Raw genomic sequence first — 19,688 nt, forward strand, 5'->3', positions numbered from 1 at the left:
TCTTCTTCTTCTTCTTCTTCTTCTTCTTCTTCTTCTTCTTCTTCTTCTTCTTCTTCTTCTTCTTCTTCTTCTTCTTCTTCTTCCTTTTCCTCCTCCTCCTCCTCCTGCTCCCCCCTTCCTCCTTGTTCTTGGAGTGGGGATTCAGTGCCAGATCTCTCACTCTGCAGTCAGGCGTGAACTTACAATGTGTCTCAGGCTGGCCTTGAACTTTATGGTTCATCTCCTGTTTCAGCCTCCAGAGTTCTGAGACAACCAGGGTGAGCCACCATACCTGGCTCAATTATAATTTTGCAAGTCGTACGTACTCAGACTCCAGGCTGCCTGCTTTTACAGGGGAGGGAAAAGAGTCTCCCAAATTCCCAAGCACAACTTTCTCAGAGACAGGTTCCAGGTAAACAGACTAGAAAGGCTCTGCTGAAAAAACACCCCTTTCAGGAGTCTCTCAGGGGCTGCTTCTCTGGTTATCTTCCTGTCTCCTCTCTGCCGCCCTCCTTTTCTCTATTGTCTCTTGGGAATGCTGCTGGCTTCTTATGGTGGCTGAGTCACTGGTAGGGTGCTGATCAGTAAACCCTGTGTTCAGGGGGTGTGGGGGGGCTTTTCCAATGCAACAGCTATATGGTCAGCTTCTCACATCCAGTGTCTGAGGGCTTAAAGGACCCATTGGAGCACAGTAGGAGAGAGAAGACAGTGTCCTTGCCCTCATGGATCTTGACGTGCAAGGCATGGTGCGGCCCTATAATGGGAGCAGTGGTCATGAAGCTTGTACTAGACACACGGCTTCTTTTGTAAAGCTGAAAGCAGGCTCCTTCTCTGCGTTTACTAGCCCACAGAACCTAATGGTAAACCCACGGCATTTTGGACTTGTTAAATTCTGAAAACACTATTTCTGAGACTAGGTTTCCAACAGATCTTACACGGAATCTGCCAGGCCCGGATGAAGTAACAAGGGTTAGATCAGTGGTCTCCACACTTTTGCGTAGGAGCGGTGTCCAAAGACCCTTTCACAGGGGTCATATCAGATATCTGCATAACAGACATTTACATCATGATTCCTAACAATAGCAAAATTACAGTTTTGAAGTAGTGACCAAAAAAAAGGCGTCACCACAATATGAGGAGCTGTATTAAAGGGTCGAAGCTTTAGGAAGGTTGTGCTCCCCTGGGCTAGAGGCTCAGCAGAGTGAGTGGACACATAGCTAAGGAAGGTCTCACAAATACTGTTTGCTTTGGAGGAGATTGGAGACACAGCGAAGTCTCTGCAGAGTTCTCTTGTTCCGGTGTAATTTCTGTGCTTTTCGCTAGCTGGCGAGAATACTGCGTTCCTCACTTCATCATATGCTTACGAAGTCATATTTCTTGTTTTAGTTTAGTCTCACCTTAAGTATTACTCTGGTTTCAAAAAATGCGTTTTATCCCCCCCCCTCCGCCCCCCATGTAACTGCTTAACAAAGAGACCTTGGGTAGTTCACTTGGCAGAGAAAAGAAATCAGAAGTAACAATAAACAATGAACATGAACAACGAAAGCAATGTTTCCATTCTACCTAGACTCCAGGTGCTTGGGTCCCTGCCTCTGTGTGATAAAAAGGCAAAAAGAAGAGGAGGAGGAGGAGGAGGAAGAGAGAGAGGAGGAGGAGGAAGAGAGAGAGAGAGGAGAGAGAGAGAGAGAGAGAGAGAGAGAGAGAGAGAGAGAGAGAGAGAGAGGAGACTGGCTATTGGTTGAGAGAAAACTTATCTTTACAGCCAGAACAGAATCAGGATGTGGAGGGATACATTTCTGGCTGTGTCCCTCGTGCTAATTGACACAAACGCTGGGGAAGGTGCTCCCTTTGAGAGACCCCTGGCTCATATAGATGTTTTTCTGCTCCGACCCCCACCCACCAGGATAAGTTCTACTGGAGTTCCCAGTGGCCTGGACAGCCAGCTGTCCCTTGTCATCTGACCTCTTAGAAACGAGGACACTCTGAGATCCGGCTCTCAGCTTCCTAGCCAACTAGGGCTCAGCCCCTGTCTCAGCTCCTGGCTCCGTGGGGCGCGCGGGCGGGGGCTCCTCTGAGCATCTAGTTGGGAGTCATCAGAGCGACGAGAGGTTCCCTGACGGCGTGGACCCAAGACTGGAACTCTCTTTTGAGGAGTGTGTCTGCAGTTACGGCTGCCTGGTGGATTTTACGCTCTAAAATGAACAATATAAGCGAAAGCTACACCGCTGCCCGGTGCTCTCCTAAGTTCAGACAAACACCAGCCCAATCACTAGGGAGGACTTCGTGGGGATGCTGTTAGGAGCCAGTCCACCCGGGAGGGGCGGGGTGTACCTCACTCTTGCTCCGCACCCCCCGCCCAACCTTCTTCCAACGCCCCAGGAGCTCTTAAGGCAGCTCTGCCCTCGTTGTCTGGGGGACCCTGCGGCGGACAGCACTGGGCATGCTCGGGCGGCAGTGGGCCGGGCGGGTCGCCGCGCCTCCACCTGGCTGTCCCGCCCCCCGCAAGCCAACCGCGCAGCACCTGGCGCGGCAGGGGGAGGAGAAGACGCGGGGCGGCGCTGCGCGTTCCCGAGCCGTGGCCCAACTTTCATCCCCACTTTCCCTCCTGGGGGTGCAGTCCCTGGATCCGGGGTTGAGGAGACGCCGACTCGAGCGCAGAGCGGAGTTCCTGGAAGGCGGAACGCGCGGGTGCCCACCGTATGGCCTGCTCCGGCACCTCGTCCCCAGTGGGCGCGGGGAGCCCCGATCTTGAGCAGGTGAGATCCCCCCACCTGTGGCTGTCTCCCTTCCCCATCCCCAACCTCTGCGGGAATGGTGGGCTGGGGTTGGGATCCCAGGAGACTAGGGGACTCGGGGACTTTGTGGGAGCCCCGAGTTCCTGAATGGGGGCCTGGAGCGCCTGGGAGGGGACATTGACTGCTGATCGCCGGGTCTTGCTACTCCCAGACTGGACCGGAGTTTGGCACCGGCCCGGAGCGCGAGCTCCTAGCGGGCGCCGCAGCCCCAGCGTCCCCAGGGAGTAGGGAGGCGAGTACGCGGGGCTTCTACCGCGAGCATTCTCTCCGGAAAAGCAACGCCGGGCGCGGGGCACCGGGCGGGCCCAGCTGCGACGGGCGTCTTTGGGTTTCGTGTTCACCGCCAGGCCGAACTTGCCTGAGGACACGATCCGCGTCCACTGCACCTTTAACGGGGAAGTCACCTGGCTGGCAAAGTTAACCTTCAGTTCGGATTTCTTTTCTTTTTAACCCCCCTCTTTGAAGGTGAGTCGAGAGACTTAGTAAGGAGCGAAGGGGCAAGGCAGCATGCTTTCGAAATTGGGGCATACAAATGCAGAGCCTTCAGATAAGATAGCAGCTGCCAAGGGGCGGCTGGAGGTGGGTTCTCCCTGCCCCCCCACGCCCCCCCCCATTGGCATCCGAGAGCAACTTGCGCCAAGAAAAACCAAACCAAAACAACACAACAACAACAACAACAAAAATAAAACCAGGTGCTCGAGGAACAACAGTAGCTTCCAGTTTCTTTTCCTGCCGCCCCACAGACCTTGCTCCTTTAAGCCCTGGGGCTGGCAGCGATGTAGGCACGGAGTAGGGTAATGCGTGTTGGTGGAATGCATCCTGAAGGGGACCGGAGGAACCTTAGTTATCCTGGGGGGGGGGGCAGGGGCGGAGCTGGGCGCGCTCGGGGAAGTTGTGCGTGTCAGGAGGAGGAAAATAACTCTTTCGCTTAACTTTTGAGACTGAAAAAAATTATCTGTGTACATTCATGATCTACTTTAGGAAAACGACAAATAACTACATTAACACCCTGGAGCAGGCTTGAAACATCGGTTTACTTAGCTTGACATCTGTTAGCTCATTCATGGCTTTCCTTTAGTTTTACGCCCGCCCCTCTCGAAGCTCCCATGAATCAAGAATGCTTAAAAAGATCCACCAATTTTCACAAAATGTGTGTGTGTAATGTGTGTGTGTGTGTGTGTGTGTGTGTGCGCGCGCGCATTTTCTTGCAATCTGATTTTGGGTATTGATTGTGTTTGTGGGAGAATAATCGTGGCTTGTCTAAATTTAGAAATGGTCACGTTCTTGTTCGCTTAGAAACTGTCTTACCTCCCTGAGGGTTCCATCGGTTCTCACTGCAGGAGACTGGCTAGTCCAGGTAAGCGTCAGTAGGGAGTCTGAGGGAGGCAGCAGGCTCAGGGGAAGGCAGACTGCTGTCCCAGCACTTCAGGCCTCAGTAGAATCTGCTGACCTGGGCTCAACCCAGTGCATCTTTAGGAGGCACATGCTCTATGCTGGAAGGGAATGCAAAATCAAACCGTTTCTAAAACAGCGCGATCTGGGTACTTTTCTAATCCAGCGACTCATTGTGTAGGAGGCCGGGTTCTCTTGGTTCAGTCAGCTGAGGGTGAAGACATGAACTGTATCTGGACCGGAGCGACTGGCAATATTTCTCATGGGTCCTTTTGTTAAGACATAAATAAATGCATTTCCTTCATCTGTGCATTGTGTGTTAGGCTCCACACTTGAACAATGGAGAGACAGGTCCTCTGTTTGGAATCCAGGGTGACATTGAATCCCGAGTCTGTTTGCATTTCCATGGGGGTGGCTATACCAACCTTGTGGTTTTTCTTTATTCAGAACCTAGTTATATTTCCTTTCACAGTGATTAGTCAGTTCAGAAAGCCAGTGGGTTCTGAAAATTGAAGAGAATATGAGTGTTCTGTTTCTAGGTGGTTTTCCCCATATAGATTACCTCCAATCGGTTAAATATTTAAGAGAACCCACTGGGGAGAAAAAAACACTTTGATGTGTGTGTCTGTGTGCTGGTCAGAGGACCACCTCAGGAGCTAGTCTTTGTCCTCCACCTTGTCTGAGACAGGGTCTCCTGTTTGCTGCTGTGTATGCCAGGCTGGTTGCCTCAGAGTTTAAAGACATTCTCCTGTCTCCACCTCCCATCTCACTACAGGTAAGCTGGGGTAACAGATGTGTACCATCATGTCCAGCTTGACCTGGGATCTTGGGATCTGAACTCAGATCAGTCACAGAACAGCAAACATTTCCCTCCCAGGGTGCCATCTTCCCTAGTCTTCAAAAGATCCTCTTTTTTTTTTTTTCCCTTTGTTTTTTTTATTATTTTTTATTTTTATTATTTATTATATTTTTTAGTTTTTCCTCACAAGTTAGATAACTCTCCCCAAAAGAGTACAACTGATTTATGGTTTGTCTTGAGTAATTGAGAAACATTTTTAAACTGTCATTTTATACATTTGGAATTTCTTTTTTTTAAATATTTTTTTATTACGTATTTTCCTCAATTACATTTCCAATGCTATCCCAAAAGTCCCACCCCCCCCCCCCCCCCCCACTTCCCTACCCACCCATTCCCATTTTTTTGGCCCTGGCATTCCCCTGTACTGGGGCATATAANGTTTGCNNGTCCAATGGGCCTCTNTTTCCAGTGATGGCCGACTAGGCCATCTTTTGATACATATGCAGCTAGAGTCAAGAGCTCCGGGGTACTGGTTAGTTCATAATGTTGTTCCACCTATAGGATTGCAGATCCCTTTAGCTCTTTTTCGAGGGTTTCTCTGTGTAGCTCTGGCTGTCCTGGAACTCACTCTGTAGACCAGGCTGGCCTCGAACTCAGAAATCCACCTGCCTCTGCCTCCCAAGTGCTGGGATCAAAGGCGTGCACCACCACTTCCCAGCATTTTTTTTTAATGGACAAATTACATATATCTTTTCTTCCTGCATGTCACTGTATTTATGGTGAAATATGATCTAAATTGGAGATGATGGGACATTCTAGCCTATACATGACATTTTAGTTTATTTTTAATAAGCTGGTAGAAATGAATAAGATTGACTGCTCTGTGCTTTTTACATGAGAGTAATTCTGGGCTAGAACATGGGCAAATATGCTTTGACAGTCGGCCTTGCTACCATTTCCCCAAACTCCACTTACTAAGTAAAACTTAGTTTTCTGAAAAGACCAAGGGCACTATTGACCTTGGCCAGGCCTGGTGTGACCTTCCCTGTGCGGTGCTGCTTGACCTGTTCCTGATCTTGGCTCTTGCCAGTCTCAATGATGGCGACATTCTGGCTTAACATGAGGGGACCTGGGACAATGGGGCTTTTTAATTGCAACCTTTCCTCTTTATCCAATATCTTGTGAAATCACTTTAAAAAAACTACTTATTTACCTTTATTTTATGTGCATTGGTGTTTTGCCTGCATGCGTGTCTATGTGAGAGTGTCAGATCTTGGAGTTGCAGATGGTTGTGAGTTGCCTTGTGGTTGCTGGGATTTGAACCTCTGTCCTCTGGAATAGTGGGCAGTGTTTTTAACTACTGAGCCATCTATCTAGCCCCCAAAACATACTTTTCAAATATTTTTTTTTTAAAGATTTATTTATTTATTATATGTAAGTACACTGTAGCTGTCTTCAGACACTCCAGAAGAGGGCACCAGATCTCGTTAAGGATGGTTGTGAGCCACCATGTGGTTGCTGGGATTTGAACCTCTGTCCTCTGGAATAGTGGGCAGTGTTTTTAACTACTGAGCCATCTATCTAGCCCCCAAAACATACTTTTCAAATATTTTTTTTTTAAAGATTTATTTATTTATTATATGTAAGTACACTGTAGCTGTCTTCAGACACTCCAGAAGAGGGCACCAGATCTCGTTAAGGATGGTTGTGAGCCACCATGTGGTTGCTGGGATTTGAACTCCGGACCTTTGGAAGAGCAGTCGGGTGCTCTTACCCACTGAGCCATCTCACCAGCCCTACTTTTCAAATATTAAGTTGCATTCTATTTTATAGATTCCATTCCTTCACCTTGAGACAAAATCATGCATGCTGTGGATTCCAGACTAGCCTTGAACTTTCTACTCTTCTGCCTCAGCCTCCTGAATGCTGGGATTGTGAAAGTGTGTATATCCCAATGGCTGGCATTAATTAGGTTTTGAACTTTCTGTGATTTTTTTTAAGACTTTCTTTTTTTAAGATTTATTTATTTATTATATGTAAGTACACTGTAGCTGTCTTCAAACTCTCCAGAAGAGGGCATCAGATCTTGTTACAGATGGTTGTGAGCCACCATGTGGTTGCTGGGAATTGAACTCAGGACCTTCGGAAGAGCAGTCAGTGCTTTTAACCGCTGAGCCATCTCTCCAGCCCAGATTTTTGTTGTTGTTGTTTTTCAAGACAGGGTTTCTCTGTGTAGCCGTGGCTGTCCTGGAACTCACTCTGTAGACTAGGCTGGCCTCAAACTCAGAAATTTGCCTGCCTCTGCCTCCCAAGTGCTGGGATTAAAGGTGTGCACCACCAAACCCAGCTTTTTTTTTTTTTTGAATTGTTTATTTTATGCATATATGAGTACACTATTGCTGTCTTCAGACACACAAGAAGAGGGCATCAGATCCCATTACAGATTGTTGTGAGCCACCATGTGGATGTGGTTGCTGGGAATTGAACTCAGGACCTCTGGAAGAACAATCAGTGCTCTTAACTGCTGAGCCATCTCTCCAGCTTCTGTGATGTTTGTCTACCTTCTAGAAGGCCTTTTATTGTTTTGATTTTTTTTTTTTAAACCAGGCTGGGGATCAAACCCCAGATCTTACCTGTGCTAAGCCTGAGCTTTATGGAGCTTTTAGCCCCATTAGGAATGTTGTAGTATCCAAAGCCTTGCTAGTTATTCGTTGGAAACTGGAAGTATTATCAGGATTAGGGTTATGCGTAGCCTGCCTTTGGGGATACTGTGTACCTTTCCCGATTGGCTTCTAAGAGACATGGGTAACAGCTCTGGAATCCTCAGCTCTGCCTGAAGCCACCTTGTGCACTTGCTTCAGCATGCTGGAGCTCGGGCAAACTCTCCCTGTGGATTTCTCTACTCAAGGGGTCATCGATATTTTCTGGAAATCTATTAGGCTTCTGGTTTGACCAGGCAAGTGTGACTAGTGATAAAAAAAAAAACCAAAAACCAAACCAAACCAAAAAAAAACCAAATTAGATATGACTCTGATGTTTTTAGGGAATTAACCCTCAGCTTCCTTCTTGTCTGGAAAAGTCCTATAGGTATGATTTACCAATGGGCAAGAGGCAAATAGCTACATGAAATGTATGTTTTTAGCTTCAACTGGGTAGTGTTTTCCCCAGAATAAGCTGTCACTGCCATCTGGTAGAATCTGCTAATAATCCCAGGTGACATCACTTTTAAGACATGAAGTAAAACGGGATAGTGATGGCGCACGCCTTTAATCCCAGGCAGAGGCAGGTAGATTTCTGAGTTCAAGGCCAGCCTGGTCTACAGAGTGAGTTCCAGGACAGCCAGGGCTATACAGTGAAACCCTGTCTGGAAAAACAAAACAAAGCAAAAAAAAAAAAAAAAAAGACATGAAGTAAATGATTCTGTCATTTCTTTGGACAGACAGACTCCTCCCATTTCCAGGTAATTCTAAGGGGAGGAAAGGGGCTCCCAGAGAACCAGCATGAGCAGAGCTTTGGTCCTGGCCTGCAGCAGAAAGAGGCTGAACCGGAGCTAATCCTGGTGCTGTTGTAGACTGGAGACGGTGGGGCTTCTTTCTGCTTTGGAAATGCTGTTTCCCAGACTTGTCTCCAAGATAACCCTGGTGACGCAGCAGCAGCTGGGTTGCCCTATAGCATGCAGCAGAATTCCTGCACCGGGCAGCTTCTCTCTATCTTTAAAGCAGGTACAACTAGAGGTAAAGTAGGTTCAAAATTCAGTCCTGGGGAAAATCTGCTCATGTGTTGTTATATGCCTATTTGTTGAGTTTTTTTTTTTTTTAATTTAGTACCAGTTCAGTACCAGAAATGTAATAAACCCTTAATAAAACAATCAATTAAATAAATACAGAGGGTTGGGGGGACAGGGATGGTGGTAAGGAGGAAACCTTTCTTGTCCCACATTCTTTTTCATATCTTCTTAGCTGTCTGGAAGAAAGTTTCATTTTCAAAGCCCCAGGCTGACTTTTTCTTTGTCTTGTTTCTCTACCTCCCCCTCCCTCCTCCTCCCTCTCTTCTTCCCTTCCTTTCACCTCCCTCCCCTCCCCTCCCCTTCTTCCTTCCCTTTCCCTCCCTCTCCCTCTTCCCCCTCCCTCCTTGTCCCTCGTCCTCCCTTCTTTTCCCCCTCCCTTCCTTCCCCTTCTCCCTCCCCCTCCCCCCTTCCCTTCTCCTTTTCCCTCCCTTCCCCCCTTTCCCCTCTCTTCCACTTCCTCCCCACTCTCCTCTCTAGGGGGTGGGTGGGCAGGATAGAAATCATCCCTAAAGGAACAAAAGAACCCTCAGTGAAGATCAAAGATATCAGGGAACCGGCTGCTCTCATTTGCAGTTGTCCATAACTGTCTTCCAGAAGTCCTTGCACATCAATACTCTGTCTCACAGCATCAGTCATAGGTACTTGGAGTGCACAGAAGTAAAGGAAGGTTTAGGGGAGACTTGTTCCTGATCCTTCGGAGCTGTTAACTGTCAAAGCCTTGTGGGGCTGGAGAGTCGACAGGCAGCCTCACCTGCTGCCTATGGGAGCACTGACCACTGACCAAGACAAACTGTTCTGGGAAGGAGCTGGCATTGGTTGTCAGGTTAAGTGGTTCTCTATGACCCAGAAGTTTCTATTTCCACGGGTGGGGATGGAATGTGTTAGAGGTCCCCAGGGACTAAGTCTGAGATCTGGCTCTCTCTGCTGTGCTGGGGGTGGTGTCAAGAACGGAAAGGGGAGGCAGTGCTCTGCTTCCACTTGTACGTGGGTTCTGGAGATTGAAGTCAGCTCATCAGATGCTCATAGTGTGTTTAAACACCACGGTCCTCTCAGCTAGGCCAGTGATGGACGGTCCAGGCTGGACCTTGGATGGGACACGAACAGGAAAATGGGGGCTTCACAGGGCGAACAGTTCCTAGTTAGCAGAAGCAAGCTCACCTGTGGCTCTTAAGAAAGTAAGAACATTGGGGCTGCAAGTACTAGATGGTTTGAGTGAACTAAGTTTTACGTGCCTAGCTGGCCTAGGCAGTACAGACATACATTCGTAGCTACTAGAGAAGCTGAGGCAAGAGGTAGCTAGCTCCCAAGAGAGGCTGGCCCGGTGTATTAATCAGGGTTCTCTAGAGAACCAGAACTTAGTTTTTTCCTTTCATTTATTTACTTATTTATTTATTTACCCCACATTGCAGCCCTCCTCCTCTCCCAACCATCCCTTCCCTTCACATCTGAAAATGGGGAGGTTCCCCACCTGAGTACCAACCCACCCTGGCACCTCACATCACTGCAGGACGAGGCACATCCTCTCCCACTGAGGCCAGCAAGACACCCCAGTTAGGGGAACAGGATCCACAGGCAGGCAACAGAGACACGGTAAGACCGTGCTTTTGTTGTTGGGGGACCTGCATGAAGAAGACCAAGCTGTACATTTGCTACATATGTGTGGGGGTGGGGCTTAGATCCAGCCCTTGTATGCTCTCTGAGAGCCCACAAGGGGCCAGGTTAGTTGACTCTGTGGGTCTTCTTGTGGAGTCCCTGTCCCTTCTGTGTCCCTCAATCCTCCCCCTGACCCCACCAACTCTTCCACAAGACTTCTCCAGCTCAGTCTAATGCTTGTCTGTAAGTCTCTGGCATCTGTTTTCATCAGCTGCTGGGTGGAGCCTCTCAGAGGACAATCATGCTAGGCTCCTGTCTGTGAATCCAGGTTGACAGCTAAAAACATAGCCTGAGGCTCCAGGGTAGTTGAAGGAAGGCAGGCCTGCAATGTGTTCCTGTAGATCAGAATTTATATATATATATATATATGTATGTATGTGTGTGTGTATATACATATATATGTGTGTGTCTATACATATTATACATAGATGTATATGTACATTCTCTCTATATATGTACACACACATATGGGTTTATTAGAATGACATATAGGCTGTCAACCATCTAGTCCAACAGTGGCTGTCTACCAGTGGAAGGTCTAAGAATCCCCATAGTTGTTCAGTTCACAGGGCTTGATGTCTCAGCTGGTCTGCTGTATTGACGTGGAAGTTTCTGGATATGTCAGGTGACAACGACTCATGTGTTGTTTTGCTGAAGCAGGACCCGTGGGAGGATACGTGATGTTTGGGAAGAGTGTAAATAGGACTCAACGGGCACCACTGCTGATTTGTGTTTGCTATACTGACACTACTGACTGCTGGTATCCTGACTGCGATGGTTTGAATATGCTTGGCCCAGGGAGTGGCACTATTACAGGGTGTGACCCTGTTGGAGTAGGTGTGTCACTGTGGGTGTGGACTTTAAAACCCCTATCCTAGCTGCCTAGCAGCCTTCAGATGAAGATTTAGAACTCTCAGCTCCATCTGCACCATGCCTGTCTGGATGCTGTCATGCTCCGCCTTGATGATAATGGACTGAATCTCTGAACCTGTAAGCCAGCCCCAATTAAATGTTGTCCTTATAAGAGTTGCCTTGGTCATGGTGTCTGTTCACAGCAGCAAAACCCCAACTAAGACAATGACAGAGATTGAAATTATCCACAAAGAACTACTTCTAAACAGGTCCAAATCCCCTTGTCCTATTTACCATCCTTTCTCCCGTACCTTTGGATGGTGGATTACAAGGGGGACGGGGAGGTTGAAGCATTTGAGAAATGATCCATATCAAAGGCGCGTCTTCCTATGTTAAATGATTTAATTAAGTAAAAAAAAAAATATCCCTCACAGATGTATCCAGTTGCTATAGTTTTAGTTAATTCTAGATATGGTCAAGTTGATAACCAAAAAGAGCCATCACATCTAGGTTATGCAGTGGTTCAGTGAGACTCTGACCTTAAATATATTAGTTAGTTCCTTGATAGTTTTGTAGTTTGGATGTGTGTGTTTCTCCTCCTCCTCCTCCTTCTCATCCTCTTCCTCCTCCTCCTTCTTCTCCTTTTTCTTCTTCTTGTTCACTGGTCTTGAACTTACTGTATAGTTGAGGATGATATAGAACAACTACTTTTCCTCCTTTTCCTCCTCTTCTTCTTTTTGCTTATTTTTGAGAGGCATGCAGGCTAGCTTTATGTTATCTTAATATAATATGGAGTCACTGGAGAGGAGGGAACCTCAATTAAGAAAATGCCTCAATAAGATGGGGCCATAATCAGGTCTATAGGGTGTTTTCTGAATTAATGATTGATGCCAGAGTGTCCAACCCATTGTGGGTAGGGCCACCTCAGACAGGTGTGTTCTATAAGAAAGCAGACTGAGCAAACCTTGGGGAGCAAGCCAGTAAGCAGCATCCCTCCATGGTCTTCTGCATCAGCTCCTGCCTCCAGGTTCCTATCCTGTTTGAATTCCTGTTTTGGCTTCCTTCAGTGATGAACTACAATGCATTAGTGTAAGCCAAATAATCCTCTCCTCCTCAAATTGCTCTCTGGTCATGGTGTTTCATTGCAGATATAGAAACCCTAACTAAGACACTGTAGTGGGGCATTGCTGTGACAGATCTGGCCATGTTGTTTTGGAGAGGACTGTAGAAGGACTTTGGAACTTTGGACTAGAAAAGCCATTAAGTGTTGAGAGCTCAGTGGGATGTTCTGTAGGAGCTTGGAAGATAAGAATGTGGAGAACAGTGCAGATGATGCAGGCCTGGTTTGTGAAGTTTAATGCCTCTATTGGGCCTGTTTATTTGAATTAAGATACTGGGTTTTTTTGTTTGTTTGTTTTGTTTTTTTCTGGTTAGCTGGGGCTGAAGAATCAGCTGTAGTTAACAAGATACCAGGACCCCACTAAAGCAAAACCTAAGCTTTGCTAGGATACCTGATGCTGGTCTGCTGGAGCTAAGAAATCAATGGTGATTAAGAAGAGACCAGCATCACTGAGGTGAAATCTTCTGGGAAGTGTTTCCTGAGAGCACAAAGAAGCTGTGTTCCAGAGATAGCCAAGGTTGTACCTCATGCTGCAGCTGGACTTGGTAATGTGTAAGAGTCACCCAGGTGGTACTGGTTTTGAAGGCATGAAGGGGTCATGGACAGCACCTGAGGCTTGTTACTGTGTGAGGCCAGGGGAAGCCATTGGTGAAGGTGCAGCTTTAGTAGCAGGTGAATGCCCATGGTTGAAGGGGGTCATGTAGAGAAGTTGAGGCTTGATACTATAAAGAGTGTCTAGGAGAGGCTATTGGTGAAAATGCAGCCCATTTGCAGCAGAGGACCCCAGCATCTTAGAGATGCAGTGACCACCAAGAACAACAGCAGCATTGGAGTGGAGCCAGCTGGAGCCTAGAAGATAAGCTGGGTATGCTGCAGAGGGCAGAGCTGGAGAAGTGACCAAGGCTTTTGGAGGAGCCCAGAAGATCATAAGTGAATTTCAGACATCGATGTTGAGTTATTAACATTTTGAGAGTTTGGTTTTGCATTGGTTTGATTGTGACTGTGTACCCTGCTTCTTCCCTCTGCAAGCAAGAAAGTTTATACTTAATTTTCAATTTTACAGGAGGCTATAGTTGAGAGACTTTGAATGTTAAAAGACTTTGGATTTGGTTGGCTGTTTAAAAGAGACTGAACTTTTTATTTTTATTTATTTGTTTTCTGTAAATACACAGTCACTGTCTTCAGACACACCAGAAGAGGGCATCAGAGCTCATTACAGATGGCTGTGAGCCACCATGTGGGTGCTGGGAATTGAACTCAGGACCTCTGGAAGATCAGTCAGTGCTCTTAACCAAGGAGCCACCTCTCCAGCCCTGAGACTGATCTTTTAATGTGCTTGAACTTGTAAATGCTAGGATTTTAAACGTTATTTGTACTGTTAGTGGGAGATCTTGGGGATGAATGAGGAAGAAAGGGCATTTGCTTAATGGTGATGTGTTTGGGTACCAATTTGACAAGGGGTCCATTGTGCAGGATAGTTTAAATGGCAACTTGACACAAGCTAAAGTCACCTGAGAGGAGGGAACCTCAAGAAAATGCTTCCATAAGATTGGGTTGTTGGCAGGCCTGTAGGACATTTTCTTAGTGATTGATAGGGAAAGACCCAGCCTATTGTGGGTCGTGCCATTGAGCTGGTGGTCCTGGGTTCTATAAGAAAGCAGGCTGGGCTGGGCAAGCCATGAGGAACAAGCCAGTAAGCAGCACCCCTCCATGGCCTCTGCAATAGCTCCTGCCCTTTAGGTTCATGGCCTGTTTGAGTTCCTGTCTTGACTTTAATGATGAACTACTTAGTAATGTAGAAGTGTAAGCCAAATGAAGTCTTGTTTTTTGATTATCAACTTGGTTTTTGATCATGGTGTTTCGTCACAGCAATAGAAATCCTAAGACAACATGGAATCGTGATTCACTAATTCATTTGATTGAGATTGCTTACAGTGTGCTCATATGTTATATGTGTGCATATGACCTTTTATCTATATAATACATTACTCTTTTCAAAATAATATCTGTACCATCATCCTTAACAACTTAGAAAGTACATTTCAGTCATCAATCAGAGACTATAAACGTTTGGTTTAAAAGATTGCCTTTTAGCATCTCATTGAGGTTTTAGCGATGTTAACTGTGTGTGCAGATGTGTGATGCTGTGTATGAAACCTAAGGCTTTTGGATGGCAGGCAGGTCACTGCCTCTGAGGTCTTTCTCCAGCCTGGATTGCATCTGTGTTCTCTGAAATATTAGCTGGGCCAGGAGGCTGTTTTCTCATAGTCTACAGTGTCAGGCTAATAGGAACATCATCTGGAATTCAAATATTCTTATAGCCTTTTCCTTCGTTGCAATCTGGCTGGAGTTCTGAGTTCCTCTTGGGCAGAAGGCTTTGATTCATAAGGATGTCTACGGAGTCCCTATTGAGTGGTTCTCAGAATGACAGCCGATCAGCCTGTCATTTATCAGGCGTTTGAAGAACTGTGCAACGACTCCCTCTCTGAGTTGCAATACTTTCTAGGATGGCATCTACAGGCACTCGCCACAAAATGGTTATTACAGTTTCCACATAAAGAATCCCCAGGCTCTGAACTCCCGGCTGTGGTGGAGCTGTCAATCAAAGCTTGTCCGCCTGTCTGTGGCATTTTACAGAACCTCCCAGTGGATGAAGACTCCAAGGTGTGAGTTGATGGCAGATGCTTATTCATGCAGTTCCCTAAGGAAGCCTTCTCTCTGTTTGCTAGAGAGCATCTTGTACTCCAGTTAGGAATCTGAGTCATTAGCGAGGCTACGCCCCGTTCTCAAGAAGTCCACATCCTCTCAGTTCTGCCAGGGAACAGCTTGTCAGGCCTTGTGTTTTGGGTTTAGGGATGGCTCGCTTTTCCCTTGAGCTACTAGATCGGTTTTCTCAAATGTCTCTTTCCTTCCACCTTGGGATGGGTGGTATAGGTTGTCCACTTGGCAGCATCTAGAACCGCCTAGGAAACAAAGCTCTGGGCTTGTTTGTAAGGGACCTTTTTAGATTGAGTTAATTATAGGGGTTGGGGCGGGGAGGTCCTAAAATTCAATTCCCAACAGCCACATGAAGGCTCACAACCATCTGAACAGCTACAGTGTACTCACATACATAAAATAAAAATAAATAAATCTTTAAAAAATTAAGTAAAGCCATTTTTAAAAGAGGAGAACATAAGTCTGTCCTCCAGGAGCCTACTGTCCCTAGGTGACAGAATAAAGGAGTCACCCCAGCAGCATACACCAAATGCTACCATAGAAGGCTGTTCAAGAAATGCTACAATACTGCAAAATGTGAATAAAGGCTGGTGGGAAGAAGGCATGTGAGGTGGGGCTAAAGAACTGCCAAGGGCCAGAAAGTTCAAGTAAGGAGAGGGGTAGTGTCTTAGTTAGGGTTTTACTGCTGTGAACAGATATCATGACCAAGGCAACTCCTATAAAGGACAAGATTTAATTGGGGCTGGCTTACAGGTTCAGAGGTTCAGTTCATTAGCAACAAGGCAGGAGCTTGGCAGCATCCAGGCAGGCATGATGCAGGCAGAGCTGAGAGTTCTACATCTTTATTTGAAGGCTGCTCAGAGAAGACTGGCTTCTTAGCAGCTAGGATGAGGGTCTTAAAGCCCACACCCACAGTGACACACCTACTCCAACAAGGCCACACCTCCTAATAGTGCCACTCCCTAGTCCATGCATATACAGATCACCACAGATAGAGTAGAAAGAGGTTTGTAGTCACTCATGGGAGAACTCAAAGGCAGGAAGAATAGGAAGGGTTGGAGGTTCAGTCCATCAGTGTGGGGACAGCATGTGTTCTGTTTGCTTTTCTCTCTCTCTTACAGATGGTTGTGAGCCACCATGTGGTTGCTGGGAATTGAACTCAGGACCTCTAGAAGAGCAGTCTGTGCTCTCGCTCTCTCTCTCTCTCTCTTTCTTCTCTCTCTCTCTCTCTCTCTCTTTCTTTTTTTCTGAGACAGGGTTTCTCTGTGTAACCCTGGCTGTCCTGGAATTCACTCTGTAGACCAGACTGGCCTCAAACTCAGAAATCCACCTGCCTCTGCCTCCTGAGTGCTGGGACTAAAGGTGTGCGCCACCACGGCCCGGCAGCTTCTCTTGTCATTTTGATAAAAACACAGAATCCAACCAACTCCAAGAGAAAAGGATTTATTTAGCTTACAGGCTGAGCCATCTCGCCAGCCGTTACTTATGTTTTTGAAATGATCTCACTGTATAAAACCCTTGCTGGTCTCGAACTGGCTATGATGACTGGGCTGGCTTCAAACTCACAGTTGCATATGTGAGTCTGCCTCCTAAAGGTGTGCACCATCACACCCATCCTAAGCCATTGCCTGTTGGACAGCATTTATTTATGTGGCTTCCTTGGGAGAGTGTTGAAGTTCTTTTAACTTTTAAGAACCTTAAAAATTCGATTTGAATCCATTGAAGATAAAACATTTTGAAACTAGAACTCTGCTTGACCGCATGTCTAAGTGCCACATTGGGTACTCATTGTGACTCTGCCTTGGGCAAGCAAAACTAGTGTCTCAAAGGGTCATCGCTTCTTTAAACAAAGATGCAAAACTCATATCACTGTTACTGAGTTCTACTCTGAATATTTGTGTTAATATATGTTAATAAGAAGCATTTCCACGGTTCATTATCTGGGTAAGAAGGCACTGTTCCTATAAAGTCTCTGCCAGAGAACATTAGATTCTTTCATCTGAGCCTCCGTCTCCACTCCCAGGTTTTTGTTTGTTTTGTTTTGCTTTTATCATGAAGTGGCGGCAATTTTTCTGTGAGGTGGTTTTCCAGATGGAGATTCTTGAAAGAATTATTTGGGGATAAGACCGAGCGAATCCATTCTTCCTGCCTTGGAAAGATGGTAGCCAGATTGTGGTGATGAAAGAGATTTCACACGGAAGGCAAACAGCATTTCTGACCTCACCTTACAGCTCCAGACCCAGGGTGTGGTTCTTCTGACGGGTCTGTAAAACGTAAAAGTGCATAATATAGCATGTGATAGTGCAGTTGAAGTCAAGAACTGTGCAGGAGAAAGTACCTATGGTACCGTGACAGAGTCCTGTCTCTCATATGCAAGTGTGCAAGGGGTCCTCACACATGGAGGAACAGGCTGAAGTCAACAGGAAAGGAGGACCCCAGGAAAGGAGTGTGCACCTCATATCTCAGAGGGCAGGAGCAAAACTGGCCAATAGTACAGGGAAGGATGTTAAATCATACACACACACACACACACGTATGCATATACATACACATGCACATACACACATATACATACATACACACACATACATACAAAAAGATACACACATATATATGTACACAATGCACACCTACATACACATGCATACACACATACACATTTATACACATCATACATATACACACACGAACAAACACCTACATACACATGCATGCATGCAGAGTTTTCCCACTAGCATTGCTGTCTCAAGTAACAATTTGTGCAATATTTTGGTACTGAACTTGGGCATATTATTTAGCCACACTGAAACAGAATAAAAACAGACCTGCCCTTTGCTCCAGTTTTGTGAACTTCTGTTGCAGAAGTAAAGAGATATTTTTTAAGGATGTTGATTCCAGCTATGTTTTTAAAGTAAAGATGATGGGAAACAAACATCTTAATTGGACTTCGGGAATGCACTGTTTACTTAATCTAAAAATTAGAGTGATGTGTGGTAAAGGAAGAGGATGTCCCCCAATTATTTTTAAGAGAAAAACAAAGTACCAACTAATGGGTATAAGACAGAATGTTTCTGAGTATCAAAACAGAAACCAAAGTCTGACATTTTTGTGTTGGCTGTTGTCAGTTTTTCTTAGGGTGATGAAATTTTGAGGACAGGATGAAATTATTAACTTTCCTTTCTGCTGTTTAGTTTTATATATTGAATAGAGCATGCCTTTTGTAAAAAGTCCAGTAAATAAATAAACTATTCAATTAGGAAAAAAAGCTAGCTTTTTATCATTGATGGACCACAACCTAGTCAGTCGGCTGGGAAGAGGGAACCCCAAATGGACAAGTGCTTTGATCAGATTGGCCTGTGGACAAGTCTGTGAGGCATTTTCTTGATGACCAGTTGATACAAGATGGCCCAAGCCATGGTGGGTGGTACCACCCCTAGCCAGGTGGATCTAGTCTCTACTAGAAAGCTAGCAGAAAGTGAACAAGCATCCTCCGTGTTCTCTGCGTCAGTCCCAATGTAAGCTCCTGCCCTGACTTCCCTTAATGATGGAATGTGACCTAGAAGTAGAACCCTCTCCTCCTTTCGGGTGCTTTGGTCAGTGTTTATCACAGCAACAGAATTAAACTAGATCAAACACTTAGCAGCTGTTCTCTTGGCTAACATTCACCGGCATACATTTTTGTACCATCATTACTGTTTGTTTACTCTCATTTACATGGTCAAGGACTTCCGCTGTCTGTGATGGAATCTTGTGTTTGTGGAAGTCTTATCAGCATTAATTAAGATCCCCCAGTGACTCTGCACAGGCTCATGAGCTCTGCGCACGCGCGAACTGAACCCCAGCATGGTCAACTCATGTTTGGATGTTGCTACTGTTGGCATTTAGTCTAGGCTCCGCCCCACAGTTACCTGGCAACAGCCAGGTGTGCCTGACTCACTATAAAAAGGGCTGCTTGACCCCTCCTCTCTCTCTTGCTCTCTTGCTTTTGCTCTGGCTTCTCTCTCTCTCTCTCTACCCCCTCTCTCCCCCCTCCCTATTCGGCTCCCCCTCCCCCGATGTGCTCATAGCTGGCCTCTACTCCTCCACTCTTTTACTCTCCCTCTCTTTCTCTGCCTTTCTCTCAACTCCCCTTCTCATGTCCTGAATAAACTATTCTATACTATACCCTCGTCCATATGGCTAGTCCCTCAGGGGGAAGAGATGCCTCAGCATGGGCCTGCAGAGGTACCCCATTCCCTCATACCTTATTGCACCTCCACCAAATATATCCCTGGTTTCTCTTTCTTTTTATAAAATACAACAGCCACTGCAGTCATGTACCTGTAGGGTAGATGCTTTGTGTGTGTGTGTCGGGGGTCTCTATTCCATGCCCAATATTGGGGTATGCATAATTACATTTGTTTTCTTTCTTTCTTTTTTTTTGATTTTTAATATTTTTATTACATATTTTCCTCAATTACATTTCCAATGCTATCCCAAAAGTCCCCTATAGCGCCTCCCACTTCCCTACCCACCCATTCCCATTCTTTTGGCCCTGGCATTCCCCTATATTGGGGCATATAAAGTTTGCAAGTCCAATGGGCCTCTTTCCAT

The 19,688-nt window shown here is 46.2% G+C and overlaps 1 protein-coding gene across 1 annotated transcript in view; it reads left to right on the top strand.

The window, feature by feature from the left end:
* Window positions 1-2,448: 2,448 nt before the first annotated feature.
* Ank3 (ankyrin 3) overlaps window positions 2,449-19,688 on the top strand; it is a 620,582-nt gene continuing 603,342 nt past the window's right edge. Inside the window, exon 1 of the mRNA XM_029482220.1 lies at window positions 2,449-2,735. Coding sequence (XP_029338080.1) covers window positions 2,679-2,735 — 57 coding nt within the window. The 5' untranslated portion in view covers window positions 2,449-2,678. The remainder of the gene's footprint in view (window positions 2,736-19,688) is intronic.

Source organism: Mus caroli, chromosome 10 (assembly GCF_900094665.2).
Source record: "Mus caroli chromosome 10, CAROLI_EIJ_v1.1, whole genome shotgun sequence".
NCBI lineage: Eukaryota > Metazoa > Chordata > Mammalia > Rodentia > Muridae > Mus > Mus caroli.